The 25,407-nt window shown below is 29.1% G+C and overlaps 1 protein-coding gene across 1 annotated transcript in view; it reads right to left on the reverse strand.

The window, feature by feature from the left end:
• Nucleotides 1-25,407, reverse strand: part of LOC107443845 (uncharacterized) — a 32,152-nt gene that overhangs the window by 2,838 nt on the left and 3,907 nt on the right. Inside the window, exons 2-11 of the mRNA XM_043051290.3 lie at nucleotides 20,083-25,359; nucleotides 16,250-16,415; nucleotides 11,941-12,730; nucleotides 10,578-10,889; nucleotides 9,565-9,732; nucleotides 9,448-9,483; nucleotides 6,804-7,036; nucleotides 5,359-5,523; nucleotides 3,580-3,762; nucleotides 1,500-1,526 (exon numbers count right to left, since the gene is read on the reverse strand). Of these exons, the coding sequence (XP_042907224.2) occupies nucleotides 1,500-1,526; nucleotides 3,580-3,762; nucleotides 5,359-5,523; nucleotides 6,804-7,036; nucleotides 9,448-9,483; nucleotides 9,565-9,732; nucleotides 10,578-10,889; nucleotides 11,941-12,730; nucleotides 16,250-16,415; nucleotides 20,083-25,355 (7,353 nt within the window). The 5' untranslated portion in view covers nucleotides 25,356-25,359. The remainder of the gene's footprint in view (nucleotides 1-1,499; nucleotides 1,527-3,579; nucleotides 3,763-5,358; nucleotides 5,524-6,803; nucleotides 7,037-9,447; nucleotides 9,484-9,564; nucleotides 9,733-10,577; nucleotides 10,890-11,940; nucleotides 12,731-16,249; nucleotides 16,416-20,082; nucleotides 25,360-25,407) is intronic.

The raw sequence follows: 25,407 nt of genomic DNA on the forward strand, positions 1-25,407 counted from the left end.
ATCCTTAGCAGCAACAATTTAGTATTGTCTGAATAAGCAAATATTTTCAGTAAGAATGGTCTGACATACAGTAAAAAACGATGTTTTATAGTTTGTCCTAGTTAGTAGCACCATCTGTAAATGAATTTTATCACAGATACTGAAACTTAACACTGATAATGAAATGAAACTTAACGAGGTGCTGCAGTGGACTGATCGTAAGGACCGGTTCCCAGCAGATCATTGAAGTCAAGCATCACTGACTGCGATCAGTGTGTGGGTGGGTGACCACTTGGATTAGTCTGCGTTGGGACCGAGGGTGTGCAGTATTGGCCCTCGTTAAACTGTTCTACCGTAAAGTGCTCAACTTTGTGTGCAGTGTGTGTGGTCGTCGGGTTACCAAAGCGGGGGTGTTATCCCCTTTGCAGAGGATCAAAATTGTGATGGCATGTCTTCGGATCATCCTCAGGGATGTTTCCCAGACCGTCGCCAATAGCCCATTGTGCAGCTCTAGTGCGACGTAAATGAATTACGAACGAAACTTAACAAGAATAAATTCTCTTCCTTCTAAGCTGAAAGCAGCAAATTGTGTAATTTTCACCTCCTACTTTAAATTTTTCCAATTGTTCTTAATTCATGAACATCTGATATGTTACAAATACATTTTATTTTATATAAAAATTTTCTCAAACAAAATTTCCTATTAAATTTAGTATTTAAATTCCACTGTGAGGTAAAGCTTTATGATGAAGAAAAAAAAGAAGATTAAAACAGCAACTGATGTTACAAATGTATAATTTACTGATAACTTGTGGATTTTTAAAGACTATTAGAGAGAGATTAATTGAATGTGAAATTTAATGGTATAAGCACCAGAAAAAAGTGATTGAAAATGGATAATTTACTGGTTGGGCTTAAATTATGCATTTTGAAAGACAGTATTAGAAGAAAAAGATTGATTGGATATGGAATATAATGGTACAGTAGGGAACCGATTATCCGGAACGATCGGGACCATCGCTATTCCGGATAACTGATTTTTCCAATTTTCTGAATCGCTACAAAAAGTCTTTTTTTTTTTTATTGTTAAACCCAACTAAAAAAAAAAAATTTGGAAATAATCTTAAAAAAAAAGAAAAAACGATGAAGTAATACACTAATGATTATTTCCAAAATGATGGTAAGGTAAAAATCTTTAAAAAAAAAGAAAGAAAAATCCTAAAATCTAATGAGGAAAAAAATTATTATTTTTTTTTAAAAAAAATGGCAGGAAAATTCATCACATTTCGTTCCGGTTTTTTGGTTTTCCGGATAACGGGTTCTGTACTGTATAAGAATCATAAGGGACTCAACTTGAATAAATTTTAGTAAAGGGAGAGGGGAATGAGATTATTAAGATTTAAGTTCTTGATCACTAGTGTAAAAATTATTCAGGGTGTCCGCTTTTTTATTTTGCACACTGTACACAAAATCTACCAAAATAAAGATACAATTCAAACCAAAAATAACAATGTACTTACTGGTACACACCCTTCAGAATTGTTTTTCTAAAAAAGGAAAAAAAAAGAAGAAAAGGATAAGAATGCATGTATTTATGAGATATAAAAACACAGAGTGAGTATAAAATAACCTATATTATAAAGATAATGTTTTGTTAAAAGTAAAATCCAAGTTGCATATATTGTAGGGCTGGAGAATAAGCAAATGAATTATACTCATTTCTCATAGGGCATATGTTACAAGCTAAAATTTTTGTGATTCAATTTAATTAGACTCATAGAAAAAAAATTTTTTTACTACTATATTTCAAGTTATATTACTTACTTAAGCACTCTAAAAAATTTAAATCAGAGCCAATTTACAAGTTTTAAGTGGTGCATTAATTTTTAAGAGTGCAGAGTATATATAAACTGGGGCAGCAGGAAATTCTCAGAGCCTGATATTTTCCCCAGAACACATTTTAATTTCATTTGAAATTTCCCCCAAAATTATAGCCCCCTTTTTTAGTATAATAAGTTTTTCAAAATATCTTTAGAAAGTTACATTTATATATTGTTAAAATGCTATGATAAATTTTTTTTTATTAACAAAGAAAAAGAGAATCCATTTGATTTTAAAAATTACTGAATAAATTAGCATACATGTTAAAATATAAAAATACATTGAGACCAGGGTTGTGGTTTTAGACGTCCTAAACTGGTTTAGGACAGGACATGTGGGTTTTACTGTCTTAAACTGTCCTAAACTGGGTAAAACTGTCCTAAACTGGGTTAAACTGTCCTAAACTGCGTTAAACTGTCTTAAAGAACTGTCTGGGTTAAACTGCCCAAAACCTTGAACTTTGGTAAAAGGTAAAAATTCTATAGGTGTAACCATTGTACACATAATAATTACTTGTATCAATAAATATTTGACATTTTTTATACAATTTACTATAACTTATTAAAAGAATATAATATAATAGGAAAAGGTTTATAGTTTTTGAAGCTCCACAATTCATTGAACAACAAAAGTGAATAATTAATCCTTTAAATATAAATATGGCAATATTAAAAAATTAAAATTTTTCTTAAAAAAAATACTAAATTTGGTCAAAAGTTAGCCATTTATTTTTCACAATATTTTTTTAAAAAAATGTTATAATTTCTGCATCACAGGATGATAAAAAAGACATCTATTTTTAAAAAAAAATGTTTTTTAAATATGAATATATTAGTTTAAATTGAAAATACAAAATAACTGAAAAATGTATTAACAGTTTTGAAGGGCATAATATCAGTTTCAGTTACTGACACTGGTGATGTATCTCCACTATGCTAATAGAATTGAGCATGAATGAAATAAAAGTATTCTTGAATAGTGCTATAGATAAATAAACCTGTTTATGACGAACCAAGCACTTAGTCCCTAATATTTTAACCTGTATGGCAAGGCCAAACTTCAGTTATGTACTATTGAATGAGAGGACCAATTGAACTTGATTACTAATTAATCTTCCTTTGTTTAAATTGAAGAGTCAAACAATATTAATAAAACATTAAACTTTTAAAAACAAATATTCTCTGGTATATTTAATTATCAATATCTTATTAGTTCTATGTTTATTTTACCTCTTAAATATTGTTTAAAATTGTGACATAATTTGAGTAAAAGGGTTTTGGACAGTACGGTTTAAACTGTGGATTAATCCATTCTGTCCTAAACCTTGCCAACCCTGATTGAGATACTAATAATTTATAAAATTGAAATTAAGATCTCACTCATAAATTCAAACTAATAAATAGACAAACTAACAAAGAAAGTTTTTTGTGTTAGATTTAACAAAACAAAAAAGATTCCTTTTGTTACCTAGGCAGTAATGGCATTAGGAATTAAAAACTAAAGTAATTTTTTTTAAATTAGAGCCCCCCCCCCCCCAGGGCTGCTTAAATTTCCCTAAACTTTGTTCACACGATCGGACAAACTCTACATCCCAGTAACTTATTAACTAAGAAAAGCCAATTTATTTATTTTAAATGGGAACACTATTAAAAAAGACCAACAGCACCTAAAATTAAAAAATTTTTTAATAAAAGACAAGTAATGTAAAAAGTAAATTACCTTTTTCCAGAAATTATAAAATGTTTCAGCTTGAACTATCAAAACTTTATGAACTGGATCCTCTGTCCATGTTAATTCTGAATCTAAATTTGTTAAAACATTCCTTGTCCTATTCATTACAGATTCAGTACGCTTTGATAGCTGTTCCAAGCAATTAACATCATAATAAATAATTTTGTCCTCCTTAAATTAACATAAATCATAATTATTAATGTGAAATCATTTTTATAAATATATATAAAAAAATCAATATTCTAAAGCTTTTGTGAAAATTGCAATCTGTGAAGATAGATATTTAAAATTCCATACAAAATAAGTTTTACTTGAGATGCATTTAAAAGGTCACAATTTCTTATTTTTTAAAAAAATATGAATTTTTAAAACTCTGCAATATGGTTTGCGATCCAATGATCGATTTGTATCTATATTACAAAAAAACAAAGCTCTTTTATAGACTCTATTTTTTTATTTAGTCAAATCTAAAGAGCTCAATGTATTGAAAAAAAAAAAAAAAGCAAACAGTAATTTTCACAATTCTCAGTGCTCCGCAAAAAAGTAAGACTGTTTAAAATGATAGAAAAAAATACATAAATCATATTCTAAAACTTAATATTAGTAAAACCACTTTTTATGAAAAAAACCTTTATAATTAAGATTTTTATGTTTTTGGTAAGGGAAAAAATAGAGTTTCAATTACTTATCACTATACAGGTAAAACATTAACTGTATAAAAAAGGAAAATCAGCATTTAATGGGTTGTTAGCTATTCAAAAGAAAAAAAAAAAAATTCATGCTAAAATGTAACACAAAACAACACTACTAATCAAATGTCAGTTAAATATAATTTAATTTCATAAATCAAAGCTTGTCATCCCTGAATAAAACTAATAATAACGATAACAGAAATGTAATAATGAATAATAGTTGTTGTATAAATATTTAAACAAACTAATAATAACCCAAGACAATGCAACTGAAAGAAAATATTTCATAACAATATATCATATGTTAACTGGTACACTCTATTTCACACTATCTTTCTCTCTCTATATATATGTATATATACATCAACCAAATCATCTGTTATAGTTAAAATGTTTAAAATTACAAACTATAAAACAATAAAATCTCAATTTTTTTTTCTAGCAAAACATCTTAAAATTTCACAAGACAGGGAATCAGCTTATCGGTTAGATATCGATGAAAAGTAAATTATCAAAATCATTCAAAGTTTCTCCGGGCAGAAAAGTCTTTCTTCATCATAGATATACATACACTAATAAACTATGTATTTTTAAAGCTTTAAAAGAACTTGTATTTTAAATAAACAAAACTAAATGGGTACAATTAAAATAGGTTTACTGCTAGTGAACTATTTTACATATAGATAATAGAAAATTATAATTTAAAAGTTTCTGTCTTTTTTTAATTTATTAGTCTATTTTAAAATGTAATAATTTACATACATCTCCGTTTCTTTACTTCTTTACCTTTCTTATCCATGAAATCCAACTTTAAAAATCACAATTTAAAGAGTATATTTATAAAAAAAATTCTATAAGTTTATTCTTAACCTTAATGATTTATTTTCAAAAACTCACTTAAATGGTGATTTTATTCATGATTTAAATCATGTCGACTCTATAAATGAAATTTTAAATAAGAACTGATATAAAATATAAATGCATCTGCATTAAACTGAAATGTTTTTTTTTTTGCAATTTAACACCAATCATAATAAAAAATAAGCAGAAAAATTTGATAGAAAACTATACCTACTTCAAATTTGATCCTAATGGTGTAACCTTCATCATCTGACTTACTATGTTTCAAAAACAGGACAGGAAAAAGCATTTCTACATATACTTCTATGGCTAATTTTATTTCATATTTTGTCCATGAAGAAACAATGGTTAAACACCAAGATGGATCATCAATTTCAGGCTGAAACAATCAAAGAAATTATAGACATAATAACAACACAAATAAGTTTTTTACTAATTTGAATTAAATACCACAGCTAAGTAGGATTAAGTCTTTACATATTAGAAGCCCAAAATATCCTTGATTAAGAGTGCTTCCAAATTACATATTAGATTGTTCCTCCTGTATGTGTGTGGTGAGTACCTTTTTTATTGTTAAGGGAATTTGTAATTTTCTCATTGGGAACATCAGCTTACTGTATTAAATCACACATTTATGTTTGGATATAGCATGACTTTATCTTATTTATCTTTAATATTTAACTTATTTTAATTTCGTCCTTTTTCCAAATTTGGTGATACCAATTTCATCCAATTTGTTCAAACCTTACACTTTGTGACCCTTTGAACCTATTGGGTTATTGTTATCCCACAATTGCATTGTACAACCACTTTCCTTAAAGATCACATCCCCCTTAATTTAATTTAATTACCATTTCACACTATTTTTGGCCTTAATCTAATTATTACGAAAATTAACCATTACTATTTTTTAAGCATGACTATATCCAGATACAAACCCAAATACATGTACTTTACCAAATATTCCATCTATCAATTTCAATACATAAATAATTTTACTTTATTCGCACCAAATTAAATTTATTAACCCCTAACAGTACCTTAGAACTCTTCCCCCCCCCCACAAAAGGTATGATCGCTTCCAGCTGCAGTATTTCCCTCGTCCACACCCTATTTTTTTCCTTCTTTTTCCTTCAGAATGCTCCACTCACCTCATGTGGTCTCACTCTTTGTAAAATAAAGAAGATATTAATCAAAGAATCAATAATTAATATAATAATTCTTTCTCTTGGCTATAACCTTTCTTCCTTGTCTTGCAAAATGCTCTACCAACGATGCATGGTCTCATTCTAGGTGACAAAGAACAACTTTTTGTTTAAAATATTTTTGTTAGACTGAAAAATTGTTCCTAGCAACTATAATGATGCTAAAAATTAAGGACTTTTAAAAACCCTGAACCAAAATTAAGTAATTTTAAGTAACCTTATTTTCCAAAATAAAAATTAAGTAGTAATTTTCCAAAATAAAAATTTGTTTTGAAGCACAACAAGATTAAATTGGAGCAAAATATAAAAAAAATTAAATTTGTAATAACAACCATATACTTTATAATGATAGCCAGAATTTTTAAGATACCCAAAATGCTTTCCTAAATTAATTTGCATAGTATGCTAACAACATTAAACTAATTGAAATTAAAAAAAGAAAACTTTTACTTACTTTTTTAATACAATATACATTTCTCATAAATAACCCCATTTTAAATAATTCTTTGGCTTCAGCTAATCGTTCAGTCTGCGCATAGGAGATAACAAGACCTCTTAAAACTTGAGGTTTGAGCTTCAAAATTTCTCGCAGAGGACCATTACTGTGCTGGGACAACTCATGAGCAATTTTAATTTGCTCAAGATTCAAAAGACGTATCAAGCATTCATCATAGACCAATCCTAAATCTAAAATAAAATGAATTGATATTATAGATTTTTAACTAATGCATTAAATTTAAAGGGAAAATAATAACACAACGAATAACTTAAGTAGAACAGCGGTTTAAGTAGCAGAAAAGCATACTCATTTCCTTAAATGTGTTTGGAACCAAATATGTGTCAATGTTAATTCATAGTATTAATTTGAATACATTGTTCTTATAACTTATTATGATGGGAGAAAGTAATAATTACATTTACATTTGAGGTTACTAAAGAAATTTAATAAAAATTATTTCTTGGGTCCAGTCATCTTTCAAAAAAATTATAATTATAAGGTACAATCAATAAATTACAAGGCAGACGGTATTTCATATAACTTATTCCTATTCTTCTCAATAGACGTTAATCCCATTATAAATCAAATTGTAGATCTATAAAACAGTTATCATATCTTCTGAATAACTTCTGATATACATGCATAACTGAAGACTTCAGTTATGCATGGTAGTGAAACTTGGACTCTAACTAATAAAGACAAATCAAACCTGCTAATCTTCAAAAGGAAAATTCTAAGGAGAATTTTCGAAGCAATTAAAGTAAATAATACATAGTGGAGAATAAGAAATACAGCAGGGAACCAATTATCCGGAACGATCGGGACCATCGCTATCCCGGATAACTGATTTTTCCAGTTTTCTAAATCGCTACAAAAAGCCGTTTTTTTAATTGTTAAGCCCAACTAAAAAAAAAAATATTTGAAAATAATCTTAAAAAGAAGAAAAAAACGATGAAGTAATACACTAATGATTATTTCCAAAATGATGGTAAGGTAAACATCTTTCAAAAAAGAAAGAAAAATCCTAAAATCTTATGAGGAAAAAAAAATTTTTTTTTTTAAAAAATGGTGGGAAAATTTATTGAATTTCTTTCCGGTTTTTTGGTTTTCCGACTTCCGGATAACGAGTCCTGTACTGTAATAGTGAACTTGACCATTCATCAGATATTTCTTCAGATGAAAAAACATAATACAATTTATTAAATGCATAGTTTTGGCTAGGCTTGGGCACATTGAAAGATTAAATGACTATATAAATATGAAAAAACTTTTTAATTGGAAACCATTGAAATCGAGATCAAGAAGATGAGGTAAGAGAAGATTGGACAATATCACCAAAGATCTAACCACCTAGAAGGTGAAAAACTGAGTCTTCAACCAAAAATAGAAGAGTCGGGAACAATAAAAACTGACTGGAAAACTGAGAGTCCGGAATCGCTTGGCCAAAGCTCAAAGTGAGATGTAGTGTTTTATATGTAATCCCATCCCATTATAAAAAGTTCCACAATGCCAGGCTCCCAAAAAAAATGGCTGTTGTTTTAACCAAACCCATGTACTCCTGTCTTTAACTTTATTATTCAATGAAACAATCATCCCCCTTTCCTTTTATTTTTTTAGTTCACCGAAGATATGGCAGTAACACACAGTGATAGATCTGACTATAGAGCGCATGGTTCAGCTCCTTAGTTTTTCATATGGTGTAAAGTCAAGAAATGATGAAAAATTGTGTGTATACTTTACGGAATTTCAATGCTTTCTGCTGCATAAATGCCTTCAACAGTTATTTAGCGGTTTTTCTTGATCAGCATTAACTTTTGTAACAAATTGATCTTGCTCTGCTTTGTGTGCCCTTTGTAAAATCATTTACTCCACTGATGAACCCTTTATCTCACACTATATCCTTTTTATTTGTGGATGAATGTAACCACCTTTTACATTTTTGCCTGTCAAAAAGTTTTGATCTATTAACACCCTGTCAATTCTCTTTCGAAAACTGAATTAAGAGTTGTTCTAGAAAAACGATTGAATGAATTGATAGCTTTTCTAAGTTCATACTTAATTTCTGGAAGAAATATTTATTTTTCCGAATTTTCCTTGGATATCTAGCATGACAATTCTAACAAATAAACCGTGCAGCAATGCATATCATTTAAGAAAACATGAAAATAACATTAAAGAACAACAGAACTAAAGAGCATTTATATCAATACAAAATTATTATCATTCCTACATACTATCTGGTAGCATTATATGAAACTACAATGCACCAACATATTGTTTCAAATCCAAAGATTTATATCTTGAGTTCAAAAAACAAACCAAAATTTTCATTATTAAAGTAATAACTGCTTATAAAAAAATTATTCAAACCTTACAGTAAATAGACAATCATAAAGTTTCAATAAAAGCCTTTTCCTAACCTTAATCTGTTATTTATTGACCATACTTAATAATTTTATTTAAATCCTACAAAATTCATGAAGAAATATAAGTACAAAAAAGGCAGTTAGGTTCATATTTAGGAATGAAAATAGTAATAAAAAAACTATGATTTTGATAAATAATGAAATAAAAAATATAATTGAAAAAAGGCATTTACTTTTTTTAAAATCCACTATTTCTTCCATGGCAAAGTCTAAAAAAATGATAAATATAGATTAGATACAACTAAAAATGAAATATTAAGATTTAAAATTAATAATGAATTTAAAAATACCCTTTTCAGCTGTTGACAAAAGCTGTTGCATACAGTCAACACCCCGATTTAAGGTATCAATTGGAACTAGATGTTCAGCTATTTTCAGTAGAAAATTAAATCTGTGAATAGTTACATGGGACTTGAGCTTTGGGTTACTTATTTCCTCAGTGGTTAAATAGGAAAAATCTGTAAGTAATAAGAACAAAAATCGATTAACATAAAACATATAATCAAAATTATAATTTATAATAAATTAAAACTTCCCTCCAACATATTTTATACAATATGGCAGATGTATGAAATGCCAGTATTCTATAGAATATTTGTTAAAAACGTTTGCCAATGATTTTAAAAAAATATGATGGGATTAATAGAATTATTTGCCTAGGCATTATATATAATGATATATAATGCTATAAAGGCAAAGTATAAAATATGAGAATTAAATATTATACTTTGCCTTGCCATAAAACAGAATGTGTGTAAGCTTCTCATTTGTCACTTACTTCGCTATGTGTAAAATATAAATCTTTAAATGTTTTGCCAGTTTGTCATAACTCATTATATAGAATGCTTACACAATGTGCGAAGTTTAATAATTTCATACTTTGCTGGTGGAAACAAACACTCCTAAATCTCAAAAAATATTTTCAAATAAAAAAATTCCACAAATAAGAAATTCAAGACCCCCAAAATGACACAAAAGATAATCAAATCAAAAAAAAAATAAAAATAAAAAGAGGCATTTGTCACTAAACACTAGGATCTTTTTATTAATTTTTTTCCCAATGCAGACATGCATTCGTCAACTCAGGCCTCTAAGGGTAGATTGGTTGGTCAATGTTGCTCCCACAGTAAGGACAGTTAGTACAGGGAATAAAAAAACATCCATGTCGTTTCCGGGATTTGAACCCAGAACCTTTCTGATGCAAGGTCAGTTCCCTGATCCCTACACAGTCCGATCGGCTACTCTAGGATCTTACTCTACTGATTCTTTATAAAAGGAATAAAAATAGTTAAGAAAAACTTACTTCGAAATATATCAAAAGCATCTATTGGTCTCTCACAATGCAAACAAATGTCAACAGCAGTAAAAGCAACAGTATAAGGGAAAATAAATACTTCCAAAGGATCAATCAAGTCTTGAGTAAATAAAGTTGGGTAATTAATGTAGTAGGCAGGTGCTTGCAATTCAAAGTAATTGATTTTATATTGGTGTAATATATACAAAATTTCTAAAGCAGACTTATGATGCCCGTTTGAAAAGGCTTCCAACATTAACAGGACACCAATTTGTCCAAAGCGTGCAGCATGATGCATGGGAAGTTCATCATTCATATCACCTTGTGAGAAAAAGTAATTAAATTAGCACATATTTGCATGTCACATTAAGGAAGAATATAAGAAAAATAAGCATTTTACATATTAATCTTAAAAAGAAAAAATAAACACTTATACACATTGAGTAATATAGTTAAACTGCAATGAACCATAATAATTGACATAATATGCTTGCATACCTCTCTCCTCCCGAAAATGTCAGTGAACTTAAACTATTACATTCAATTTATTTATTATTTCTTTAAGAAAAATCAGATAAAGTTTAGATTATGACAATAACATAAATCAATCAGATCAATATTTCTTAACATCACATCCTAATTATAAATTTTGTTGTTATAAAGGCAAAATATGGAACAAAAAATACACATTTTAATTTTTAAAAAATTTCCCAAAATTAAATATAGATATATATATATATATATACACAAAATTTTTTATAAATGCCTTAAAAAGATTTGTTAAAAAAGGAGCTTAGAAAAGTAATTGTCATTAAAATAATTATTGATAATTATTGATCGTGACTGAGCACCTGGATTGTTGATTCAATGTTTTCAGCTTGAAGTTCATTTTCATGGAAAATGGAGGTGAGATGAAAAATAAGGCTACCCAAAATTCTAGCACTACTTCTGTTCTACACACCTGTCCACCCTTTATTTTTTGCAGACGAAGAAAAATAGTAAAAATTTATATCATTTATTAAATTATCAGAATTTTGTTTAATAGTGTAACCATTAAGAAACTTGATAAAAGAAATTACCAAAAAGCTAAATGAATTTCTAACTAAAAGGATTAAGTAGTTTTAAATTATCTTTTTAGAAGTGCAGTCACACTCACAGACATAAATACTATTAGTAATAGTTAAGCATAATTGTTGAGTAAAGATACTGGTTTTGCAGGCTCTATTTTATCTGTTCAAAGTGTTCATTATCAACAATCCAGTAACCATTATAGAGAAGTGGTTCCCAATTTTTTTTTTCCAGCCATAGAACCCTAAATAATATTGTTCAGTTGTGATAAAAAGAGAAAGGGGAATGAATGATAAAATCCTACCATGAAGAGCAGCGGCAAACTTTTCATAAGATGAGCCACAATCTTCAGCTTTTATCACTAACACCTGACACAAACAATCACATAATGCACTTTTTTTAATCCAAGCTCGAAAGAGTTCCGCAATCTTTCCCCAGTGCTCATTGTCAATGCAGCAAAGTAGGAATTTTTGCATAAGACAGCAATCAACATCATCTGAATTTATACCACATAAAACACTTGAAATCAGTTTAAGCTCTTCGGATATAGGAATGCGGAAAACGTTTTCCTCATTTAGACAAGACTCTAAAGCTTTGTGCAACAAATATTTTGGTAAAGGTAAATTGCACACACACTTAACAAATTCAAGAAAATTTAAACTTTCTATTATAGAAGATTCTCTTGAAATTAAAAGATTAGCATAAGATGATATAGCATCAGGTAATAAAGGTATATATTTTTCTTTGCAGGCACATAATATGCTATCAGCATAGCTGTAATTATCGATCTGTATGCATTCAAAAACTATCATAGAACATAATTCAGTTTCATAAAGATTAGAATTGTGCATAATTTCACAAATGCTAGCAAAAGTTCTTTCACAAGCTTCACTGTCCACATAACTGTGACGAGATTTTAAGCACTCTATAGTATTAGTAAACAATCTTTTAATAATAACTAGTTTGGTATCTTCTGAACTAACTGGTATGTACTTTCTAGCTACTTCTAAAGCTTCATTTATGCTCCTTTTTCTACATTTTCTTTCAATAAGATCTAAAATTTCATGCATACTTTTCCCATCATCCAAAGGTATCTGAAAGAGTGTAACACAGATTAAAACAAAAATATTTCTAAGAAATAGCAGAAAACCCCCAACAAAAAAGTTAGTTATTTTTCATCTAAGTTTTTTTTTTTTTTAAAGCAAACAAACAAATGGAAAGGGAGATTGTTGCATTTCTTATTGAAATAATCTAAACTTGTTTCGAATAAGAATTAAAAAGCTGAATTGAGAGAACATAGCAAATAAATAAAAAAATAAAGGACAGATATTTTTTCTTCCTGTTACTTGATTTAAGGCTTAACTGTATAGGGATTTATTCTATTTTTTAGCATCATTGTCTGAAGTTGAACTTAAATTTAAGCCACAAAATTTTTTTATGTATAATTTTTAAAGGACCTTAGATTTGCAAATTTTGCTACGTGCATGCTAGATTAAACTAAATTTTTATAATAATACTCTGTTTGACTGAGTTAAGATAGCAGACAAATTTGGATTTATGAAGATAGTGTTGCAGATACAGCTACCAGGTCAATTTACAATATACAAGGCCTGTTAGGAAAGTCTCCACTATTTTTTATTCAAAAAAATGCTGTCTAGGCTTATTAGAATCATCCAATGCCTTATTTAAACTGATTAGAATAGAAAAATAATAACTCAATTAGCTTGATGAATTTATTTATGAGTCTTGTTTTTTGCCAACATATTGAATAGAAAGTCTAAGCTAGTTTTAATTTAAACTTATTCCTTTCGTTTAAATTCTCTTTTTAAGTCGTCATTTCAATTCGCTCATTGCTGCAAATAACTTTAAAAAGGCTAATTAAGTAATGGAATATATATTCTCTAATTAGCTAAAAGAAAGGCCTCCACTAGTTGGGCCAAAACAACAATGGAAGTGATTGGGATAAGAGACTGGCAGATCAGGTCAAAAAATAGGGTGTCCTCTGAGGCAGAATTTTTTGTGCTTTCTGCAACAAACCTCTCTAGCACTAATATCTTTCTGCAACATACTTTTAATAATATTAACAAATATACATGCTACTACTTTAAAGGAACAAAAACACTGTGTTTACAAAAAAAAAAACTTATTTGGATAAAATAAAATTGTATATAATTTTTTTTAAAAATGAATATGCAGTATTTTTTTATTCTAATATCATGGGCGATATTCACACATTTTGTAGGACAAAAACACACTAATTATTTCCTTTTTCGCACATCATCATCACATCGCTGACTTGAGTTTCTTGTATAATTAAATAGTATAAAAAGCTTTGGGATTTGTTTCTTTCAAAAATTTTAAAACTTATATCAATAACTGTCGATAAGAATGATTGAAACACCGCATGAATTAACGATAATATCGGTGCAAAAGGATTGTGTCGAAGAATGGTTTTTTAAATTCACAATTTCGAATTCTGCGTGCCATAATAATATTGGTATACTATTTCAAAAAATCATGAGAATATAAATACTTGAGCAATGAAAGACATCTTGTTTTCGCAAAAAAAAAGCAAAAATTTAAGGCAATAATTGCCAAAAAAATTTATCAAAACACTACATATATCTGGAGGAACATTTTTTTGAAAATCTCTGCAGAAGAGAAAACCAAAAATATTAACTTCATTATTTTTTATTTTTCAATCTTCTCAAAGTTCAATCTTCTTCAAAGTTCAAAGTTCAGTTTTCAATCTTCTCAAAGTTTTTCAATCTTCTCAAAGTTCTTTCTACAAGAACTATGTATTGTTCTGCGAGAATGTCGCATGATTCTGCTATGGGGAGGTTGTCCAGGAAGTATAAAAGCCTTAGCTCAACCTGGGCTAATGTGTCGAATATAAGGATGAATAAGCTTAAAGATTGGCTGGTTTAAAACTAAAACAGATGGTTTAAAAACCATCGGCTGATTAGTTATACTGAAGACTTGCAATCAGTATAGAACACTGCAAAATGATGGGGAATAGCAGAGAGACAGAATTTTTTTCATTAACCCTTTCGCTCCGACTGCCACATATACGTGCCAGCAAGAAACACGCTCACTTCCTGGCCGACACATTCACGTGCCAGAGAGTTTTCTCATTCACCCCAGGCCGTCACTCATTTGTGCCAGCGTTTTGGAACGTTTCAAAAAATAACATTCCAAAAGATGGCATTGTATGTCCATATAGTTTCAGATACATGTAGATTTGACCTTCTACTCAAGATGAGAGTAAGTTCACATGGTTTTAGGGGGAAAGAAAGGGGGGAAGAATGTTTTATGACGGCTCCTTAAATTCGCACGTGGAATTTGTTTACATTTATCAGGGGAGTTTTTTTTTTTGCTACTTTCGATTTAATTTTTAGTGGATAGTTAGATTTTGTAGATACCTGTTTTAAAATTTTTCATATGGAAAAAGAACTTTAAGTCATATACAGTGCACTCCCGATTATCCGGGTTAATCACCGGGACAGGTAGCACGGACAATCGAAAAACACGGATAATCCGAAAACTCATTATTTTAAAGAAAAAATCAATATCAATACAAAAAATATAAATATAACTGACATTTGCTCGCTGTATAACATCAAACTAGGAATTTTCCTTTTAAAAAAATGTGTAATGCGCCATTTATTGTCGCATATTTTACGAACCGCACTAATGTCACCGTAATCAAATACTCCCATATAAACTAATAAAGTTTCCACAGAGCAGCAGAATGAGAAATTGTATTTCCCTCATTTTCTACATCTTCTGCATCAGATACTATCATCATTATTTGATTTAACAACATAACGATGTCTTCATCTGTCAAATACTGGAAGCCAGGCTCACATGCATCACTTTGAAACTAATCTTCTAAATTTTCTTCATCAAGAATTTCGAAACCTTCTATTTCTTTTGCTTGTTCAAGAATACTATTATCATATTCTTCTTGAATATCTGAAGAAGATTGTTCAACAAGAGGTATCATCTTTCTCCACGATCGTGATAACGTAGCCGATTTTACCTTTGACCATGCTGCTGATATTCCATATACTGCAATCCAATAACGAATATTGTTTACAAAAATTGGGTAGTGTTATAACTTCATGAATCAAATTTTTTAAATCTTGAAATGTTTCTCTTTAAATTTTTTGTTGACTCCGGAATGAGCACGGATAATCTGCAAACCGAATAATCCGAGCACGGATAATCGAGAGTGTACTGTATTTAGTTTTCAGATATGCAATGTTAAATGTTATTAAATGATAAGTACAATAGAAAATAAAATGTGTAAAATATATATTTAAATAAGAAATAACATAAGTAAATAAAGTATCCATAGAAATATATATAAACCATATGTCATTTAAATACTCTACAGAACAATATTAAACAACGCATTGATATTTCGATAATTTCATGGAATTAGGCTTAACAGCAAAAAACCCTCCGGCCCTGGAGAGACACACGCGAGAGAGACTGCTGGTCTCAACGGTAAGCGAGCTTTCGCGCTTCCCGTCGCGAAAGGGTTAAGCCTATGACATATACATCTGACACACTTCATATGAAAAATTAAATTTCTAGAAATAAAGTACCTGAGGGTTAGATTCATTTCTGGAAGGAGAACTAGGTACACACTTATTGGTTAGTGTTTCTTGTGCATGGTTTTTAAAAGATTTTCTGGATTGCTGTGACTTTTCTGAACTGGTACTAATACTATATTTTGATGAGGTATCTTCATCCTGTTGGTCAGCTCTTCTCCTACAAAATAAATTTACCGCAAAATACTGATTTTAAAAAATAAATGTAAACACTATGCAAAACTTATTAGAATATCAAAGAACTTAATATAGATTTAAAACATCTTATTCAATGGAATAACAAAGAATTTTAACAAATGTTAAGTCATGGCAAGTGAAATGTCTGAAAAATGGCACACTTACACCAACTTCAAAATAGACAATCTTTCTTGTTCGTTAGTTATAACTCAGTATAAATTTACTAATAGTTTTTCTTTAATGGAACTCCTTTGAAATATTTTAATAGTAAAAATTTTAATTACAAATACTAATACATCCCTTTATTGGACATTTCAATTCAATGATGTGACTTAGTAATTCAGATGATATAGAATGAATAATTAATTGTTCAGCAAAAATTGAAGCCAAATATTCACCCGTCAAATTGATGGTTAATCATACATCATACAAAATGAATGTACAGGTCGCAATAGTGTTGAAAAAAAAAATTACTTCTGGATTATTATTCTCAATTAATTTTTACATTGAAGATAACCGTTCACACCACCTCTCCAATGTTCAAGAAATAAGTATTTTTTTTAAAACTTTTATTTTCTTTTAGAACAATTGTTTTATAAATTAAATTAATTTCTTCTAGGATAATTTATATATATACTCTTCAGGTATAATCTTTTAGTTTTATTTTATTGATATTGAAAGCTTTATCCAGAGAAATGAGTGGGTAATAAACATAAATTATTATTTAAGGTTTAAATTAGACTAAAAAAAGAAAGAAAGAAAGACAGGCTATACATGAATTAAAACATTCACTGCCAATAGTAATTTAGAATAATTGATTTTTATATTAATCTTTACGGTATTTTAATTTGAAATCTACTTGACAGTCTTTATCTTTTACAAATTTATGAAAGCACTGGGCTTAAATAAAGAGAACTATAATTTCCTTTAGTGATTATTTTACATTTATTTTATAAAATGAATTTAACTATTTTAGTTAGAAATATTATACATTTTAGTTATAACTTAGTTTTAGAATTGCATCAAGTATAATTGATAAATTTTATCAGTACTTTTGTTGATATATTCAAAAACTAAAAAAAAAAATCTTATTTAGAGAAATAAAAAAAATCAGACTAATATAAAAAAAATCATTATTTTTATTTTTTGCTAACCCTGACAGTTACATGCTGCATTGTCCAAGACGTGACTGCTATCAACATAAGTGCAGCACTTAAATAAGTGAAGCACTTATTTGCTTTCAATTTGGTACTAAAAGAAATTTCAGAGGGACATAGAGGCTAAATCCTCTTGATAAAGACAAATCCCTTTGAAGTAATAAAATTTAACCAAGTGCCTATATATCAGGTGAAATAGTCAAATAATCTTTTCCAAGTACCTTAACTTAAATCTTGTATGGTCTGTATGCAATTAAATCAATGAATATACTGGATATGCTGAGGTTTATATAGATAGATATAATGGAACCCCGATTTTACGTTTTTCGTCAACTAGCATTAAAAAACCTATTTTTTAAAAGCTGACAATTAAGAGATTGAACTAATTAAAGAAAAAATTTGCGTTCTTCACTTGTTTTTAGATACAATTTCAACAATATCCCTCTCAATACTTATTGTTTGCAAATTTATTTTTTAGTATAAATACACAAATAGTAAATATTGTTTCAGTTAGAAACTCTTTATCAGTTGCAGGGTATATCTTCTGATATTTTTTACTCACCTTCAGCATTTTAATCGAAATTGTGCTACATTGTAGAAATCCAACTGGAAGCTTTATTTTAGTTTTAGAACTATCTTGGAGGTCACCGGAATCAAGAAAAATAAATGATTACTTGACCAATGCTCAGTGTAACATTCTTTAAGTAATTGGATTATTTGCAGGAAAAAATTCCACGGGCGAATTTTGCAATTCAAGCTCCAGGGTTGGCAAGTTTTTGACACATGACGGTTTTTACCATGGTTTTTACCGTCATGTCAAAAACCCCTCTGTCAAAAACCCATAGTTTTGAGAAAACTGTATTTTAATTTGAGTTTAACTGCTTATGATTTAAAATTAATTCATTTTTGGGCAATAAAATTAGAAAAAAAGTTGCTAAAAGATATTTAAGAACAGATTTTTGCATTTTCCCAACATGATTATATCAAATCATACTATTTGAAGTAAAATATTAGGATACTAAACAAAATTTTCAACATTTCCAAGCATCATTTTGTTTGGCATATTACATTACTGAAGAATGTCAAGTCATTCCTGACTTAGAGTTTGTTACTAGTTACAAGTTTTGTTTAGCTTATTTCTAATAATTAAGAAATGCCAAATTTTAAATTCTTCTCTTTAGTTCTTGAATTTATTAATAGTTCCAATTTTTTTTGTTTGTTTGTTTATTTCTAACAATTAAGAAGTGCAAAATTTTGAATCCTTTGCAAATCACGCTATAATGATTAAAGTTAAGTATCACTATTTTCAATAAGTATATTACAATATTTCTGTATGAATGTATATCCTTCTATAAGAATACATGTATATAGTTGCAAAATCAATAGCAATTGTTTACAACATTCATTTATAAAGGCAATTAAGTGAAAATAATATATTGTCCGCTATATGCCATAAATTAATGAAAACAGTAGGTTTTTGACAGTTTTTACCGGTAAAAACACGGTTTTTACCATTGTCATGTCAAAACCAGTTTTTGACAGCAAAAACCCAACCCTGTCAAGCTCTCATACTTCTTTTAACCACCCTTTCTGTGATTTGCAAAATCCTCTTTCACTGACAAAAACGACAATACGATAAAAAGAATGTTAGAACAGATTTAAACATTAATAAACTAATATTTTTCTTCGAATGGAAAAAAGAACTGAAAGAAAGTTTGTGTAAAATTTGTAGAAAAAGAATGATTTTGATCTGTTAGAAAAACATATTAAGCAGGATTTTCTTAAAAAGGGTAGTAATATAAAATCCAGTATAATTTAACATTATCGGTATAGACACGGTCCAACGGGAAATGACGTGGGAAGCTGAATAACGTACAAAACAAGTGATGTAAAACCGGAGTTCCACTGTATATATTATATATAAGGAATGCCACTCTAATTGGGAAAAAAAATTCCCTGTAGATAGGATTACACACAATGTATTAATAGGAAACACACTATCACTGCACTTTTGTGTGAGCTATATTTGGCTAACTATACTAAATTTAATTACTGGAAATTTAGAGAAAAAAAGGTACTGCTGAACACATTTAAAACAAATAATGCTAAAGTAAATTAAATAGTTTAGTATAACTGAAATAGCATCCTCAAATATGCCATAGATTGCACTTTGAGTGGTCACCACCTCTATTTTCTCAGTTTGTAAAGAAAAATTAAAAAAATCTGTTATTTTAGGTTATTTTTAAATTCCCTGTATTTTTCAGGTTTTCCCCGTGGAGTGGCAACCCTGTATATATTCCATCTCACAATATTTAATCTGCATCAGATTAGATATTGTCCCACAATAATTTAACTGGATATAATGAGGTTTTTTTAAAAAAACACATTTTTGATGATGATTGTTCTTTTTATAAAAAAAAAAGTTTAAAAAATGCATAAATAAAGCATTATTTGAGTTAACTAAACCCAACAGAATTTTTAAAAACAATTTACCTCTTAAAAGAATGTTCATCATCATCCGAGTCTTCAGAAGAGCAACCACTCATTCTTGTCCACTTAGGAGTACGTCTGATTTTAAAATCTTGCTGTAAATTCTTCACTGCTTGCTCAGTCACAAATAGTTCAGAAATGGAATCGTTGATATTCAAAGATGATGGACCCTCATCAAAAGCAGAATTTATTTCAAGACCATTTTCGAATGAATATTTTCCTCTATCACCAGGAGGGATATATTTATTAAATTGTGATTGAGTCCCATTGCTAACAGACCAATCTCTAAGTGATTCAGTATCAATTTCAGATTCTCCTTCAAAATCAAGAATTAACTCATCATCAACATTATTAAAATATGTGAAATTTTTTGCTCTCTTTTCTTGCTCACAAGGAGTTCTAAAAGTGTCAGAGTTGTTTTTAGGAACTGGATCATTACCATTTACATGAGCCTGCGGAACACTGACAGAAGTTTCATAACAATTCTGGCAAGAATCCTCATCAGAATAAAAGTTAGTGACAAGATTCAAATCATCTTGTACTGACTGGTTGTTGTTGAATATTTCAGAGTGGCCATTTTTCTTTGATAATAGTGAAGTGTGGCTTGATGGGTTGTTTTTGGATGGTGATGTTTGGCACTTCTCTGACAGGTGATTTTGTGTAACATAAGATGACCCATTATATTTTAGAATTTCATTATTAGACTTAGTTTTCTTTTTTACTTTGATTTCTGCATCAGATGATTTAATATATTTTAGAATATCACTGTCAGATACTGTTTCTGATGTTTTTGTCTTACTTGCAGAAACCTTTTTTGGTAGTTTAGATTTGCATGATAGATTATTGTCATTGGGAATTTCCTTGTGATTATCTGAAGTGTCTTTTACCTCAGTTGATTTTTTCTTTGAAATTTTACTTTTTGGTTTGGTCAGTTTTTTTCCAACAGCCAAATCAAAAAGGCTACAGATTTTCAATGAAGGTTTAGCCTTGCATGACTTTTTATTTTCTTTCGCAGGTACTTGGTTGTCTGATATCGATGTCATTGTTTGCTTTTGGTTTCCATGTGTTGAACATACAGTTTCGTTCAATTGTTTTTCTTCTATAAACTGGTTTTCATAAGTTGGAGAGCTCCCATTTTCTACACAACTTTGAATTGTGTCTAATTTACATTTTCTACCACTATCAGTTTTTTCAGAATCAAATTTTGACTTATCACAAGCTCTGTTGTCTTTTGATTCAGTTAGTACTTGCTTTCCTGACAAAGATATCTGCAATTGTTCTAGCGATTCTTCATTTGAACACTTAGTGCTCATTAATTGTTTCACATTTAAAAGCTGATTTCCCATGTTTTGGTTTTCATAGACTAGCTGCTTTTCATTTTCTTCCACAATTAGATTTTTTGGTGATTTAGAATTTTTTCTACCAGCATCAGATTTTTCAGAATCATATTTAACTTTACGATGCATATTATCTATTACCACCTTTATATTATCATCTACAGAATTACTCTTGTTTTTCAAGAGTTGTTTGGCAGAAAATATATGCTTATTAACACCTTTCAAATTTAGTAATTTAAATTGATTTATTTTTGAGTCATTTTCTGTAGTTCGAAATGTAACTTTTAAATGATCATTGTCCGGGAGAGACACTTCATGATTTAAAAAGAAATATTTATCACCTTTACAATCAGTTTCACTACTTAATTTAACTGTCTTAACCATTTCTTTGACTTCAAGGTTTTCAGCTTTTCCATTAATTTCAGACAATCTAATATCATCTGCAATTAACTTAAGCCCACCTTCAAAAGTATCTTCTGGCATAGAACTTTCTAAAACTTCTTCGTGTCTAACAATTCCCAAGGTTTCTTTTTGACTAACATTTTCAGAAGCTTCTTTTTGCCTGTTTATTTCTTCCAACTGCCTTTCTGTTAAAGTTTCTCTCACTTGCTTTGAGTTTTCTGAAGTTCCTTCAGAATTCTCTGGCAAAAATAAATTTTCTTTTTCCTCAGATGAAGAACACTGTAAATGCTCATTAACTGATAAACCTTTATTTTGCTGAAATTCAATGTCAGTTAAAAGAGGTTGCTTTTGACTTTCAGTAAAATTAAGGAAGACATCATTACTATTGGAAAAAGTCATTGAATATTCTGAACTTAGAAGTTCTTTGCATTCTAATTTAGAGCAACATTCTTTTGCCAAAGTTATTTTTAGACTAGGATTCATTGAATTTACAACATTATGATTGTTCAACATTGGCTGTAGTTCAGATTGACTTAGTCTCTTTGCACCAATAGCTTGAATTACTTTTGGTGTAATTTTATCTTGTAATTGGTCAACATCTATATTTTCAACAAAGAATTGTGGTTCATGAATTTCACTAACAGGAGTTAAATTATTTAAATCTTCACTTGTAAATGCTGTATTAAAGCAAGGTATGTTCCCAGAAATGTTTAGGCCAACAGAATTGGTATTACTACTCACTTCTTCAGACAACATAGAACACTGATTTAAATTGTTAATAAGATCTTTATCCATCTCAGGAGTTAACATGTTTCCAGGAACCAAGTTTTTTAAAACATTACTACTGTTTTTGCTCTTATTTTCCATTTTGAAAGTTTCAATAGAATTTGTATCAACATGTTTTGGAGTACACTGGTTAACATTAGCTAAAGTGCTAGTTTTATTTCTATTTAAAGAAATTGAAAGTAACATATGTTGTTCATCTGGTTTCAGAACCGAATTAACGGTTAAATATGAATCAGTGTTCATTTCACCTATCTCTTTGGTTTTGTTTAACTTCTGAGTTTTACATACATTATTGTCAATGCAAATAGACCTACATATCTTTTTTGAGGATTTCACTTTTCTTCTTTTTTTATAACTCCAGATTTCCCTCTTTTTCTTTCTTGGTTGAGTTACACACTGTTTAGGCACTTGTTTATTAGAAGTGCCATCATCAAGATTTGAAGTTTCATTTTCAACTTCACCAAGTTTATCACAGTTATTAATACAGATGTCCCCCTGATCTAAATCTAGACCTTTATAATTAAAATCTGTTTTCTCATTATTTACCTGAGAAATAGGGTGACTAACTAAAGCATGTAGAGTTTCCTGTATACTCTCTTCTCTTCTAGTTACATCAATTTTGTTGCTATTAATTTCATTATTGAAATTTTCACTTAAAGTATCCAGCATTGTCTTTGGTTCACAATTAAAATTTTCTTGTGATTCTAAACTTTCTTGAGGAGTTTGTGAATTTTTAAATATAGGTGAATCAGTAGTAGTAATAGTTGGATTATATTTCGAAACAAAATGTTTATAAGCTGATATTAACATAGGCATATCCACTGGGTTAGCATAAGGGTCATTTTCTCCCTTCAAATCATAATTAAGAACAGGCTCAATTTTTAAATCTTCTGGTTCTTCACAGGAATTTGTCAGAAATTCAGCCGTGGAATCAAAAGGTTCATCATACAATAACTCATTTTGCAAATAATTATTTATATCAGGATCTGTTATACCAAAAAGATCAAAACTAAGATTACACATATTATTTGTTTGATCAGCTTTAAAAGGATAAGAAATTTCTTCATTATTAAATAAACTATTTATCGGATTTTTCGATGGACTTATACTTTGTTGGAAATTTTCATTTAAGCAATTAAATGTTGAATCAATAGGTTCTACATACTTTGGCAAATTAGGTTTAACTATTCCCAGATCCTCTGGACTGCATTCATAAATTGTCATGTTAGTATTAAAGGGAAATAAGTTTGAGTCATTTTGTTGATCTTTTTTAAGATTATCACTCACTATCAAGTTTGTTTCAGCTGCAATGGAATCACTTTCACATGATTTTACACTAGAACATTGCATCATGTTCTTTAACACTTTTAAACGCTGTGCAAGAACATTTTCTACCAATGCTTGATTACATTCATTAGTACCACTTGTTGATGTGTTAAATTCAGAATTTTCTTTTACATGAATATTTTCTACTTTGCAAATTTGATGGTTATTTATTTTTTTACTTAATCTTTTCCTCCCTTGAATACATTTTACACTTTTGATATTTTTAGACGTATTGGAAGAAATTTTGTTGTTCAAACACTTAAAATTACTTTTGTTTACTTCAGCTTGAATTTTTCCTTTATTTTGCTTCTTTTTTAGAAGCGGAAGTGCCTTATTTCCTCCATGGCTTCTTCTAGGAGAATTTAAAGCCAACATCTTAGTTTTGTATCTGCTTTTAAAAGCCGATAATTTTCCCCCCATTCCTCCAAAAGGAAAATATAATACAGAGGAATCGCTAATCTTAGCAGATTCTAGACTGGAGTTTGAATCAGAATCTTGATGACTTTCTGAATTTTTTTCATTTAAAAGAATTTGAAGGCTTGAATTGTCTTCTTTAACCAATTCTAAATTTTCCTCTACATCGACAGGCAATGTTATTTGATCTTTAACTTTGGGGTGTCTTTTAATATTTAACTTTTTTTTAAGAGTAACAGGCTTTTTAGTACTTAAATTTTCTCCTGTACACATTTCATTCTTAGATGAGATTAAATTTTCCTCTACATTGACAGGCAATGTTATTTGATCTTTAACTTTAGGGTGTCTTTTAGCATTTAACCTTTTTTTAAGAGTAACAGGCTTTTTAGTACTTAAATTTTCTCCTGTACACATTTCATTCTTAGAAGAGATTAAATTTTCCTCTACATCGACAGGCAATGTTATTTGATCTTTAACTTTGGGGTGTCTTTTAATATTTAACCTTTTTTTAAGAGTAACAGGCTTTTTAGTACTTAAATTTTCTCCTGTACACATTTCATTCTTAGAAGAGGTAATAACTTTAGTTCTTGAATCAGTAATAGTATTTTTAATTTCATGCAATTTACTTTTAGATATTTTACTTTTGGGATGCTTTTTTCTGTTTAGTGTACTTTCTGTTTCTGTAACTGCAACTTTTATTTTTTCAGAACTTGCCTGCTTGGAACAAGATGCACTTTTTTCTGAAATCAGACATTTTTCACAAGATTTTGGGAGTATTTCAGTAGATAAAATTTTTTTTAGATTTTTGGGAGCTGTTTCTTTGTTTCTGACAGCTTTTGGAGAAATTACTGTTTTAAGATCTGCTTTCTCTAAACTTTCTCCAACTACATTTTTACGAAGCTTAACTGGTTTAACTTTAGAGGAAATTTTGATTTTCTGTACTCCTTTCCTTTTAGATTTACTTATGCTGACATCCTGGGATACAGAAGGTTTGTCTTTTCGAGGACTCATAATTCTGTAAAAAAAATAAAATAAAACAATAAAAAAACAATTTATTTACATA

This window comes from Parasteatoda tepidariorum, chromosome 9 (genome assembly GCF_982258835.1).
Source record: "Parasteatoda tepidariorum strain Cologne lab strain chromosome 9, Ptep-v5.0, whole genome shotgun sequence".
Classification (NCBI taxonomy): Eukaryota; Metazoa; Arthropoda; class Arachnida; order Araneae; family Theridiidae; genus Parasteatoda; species Parasteatoda tepidariorum.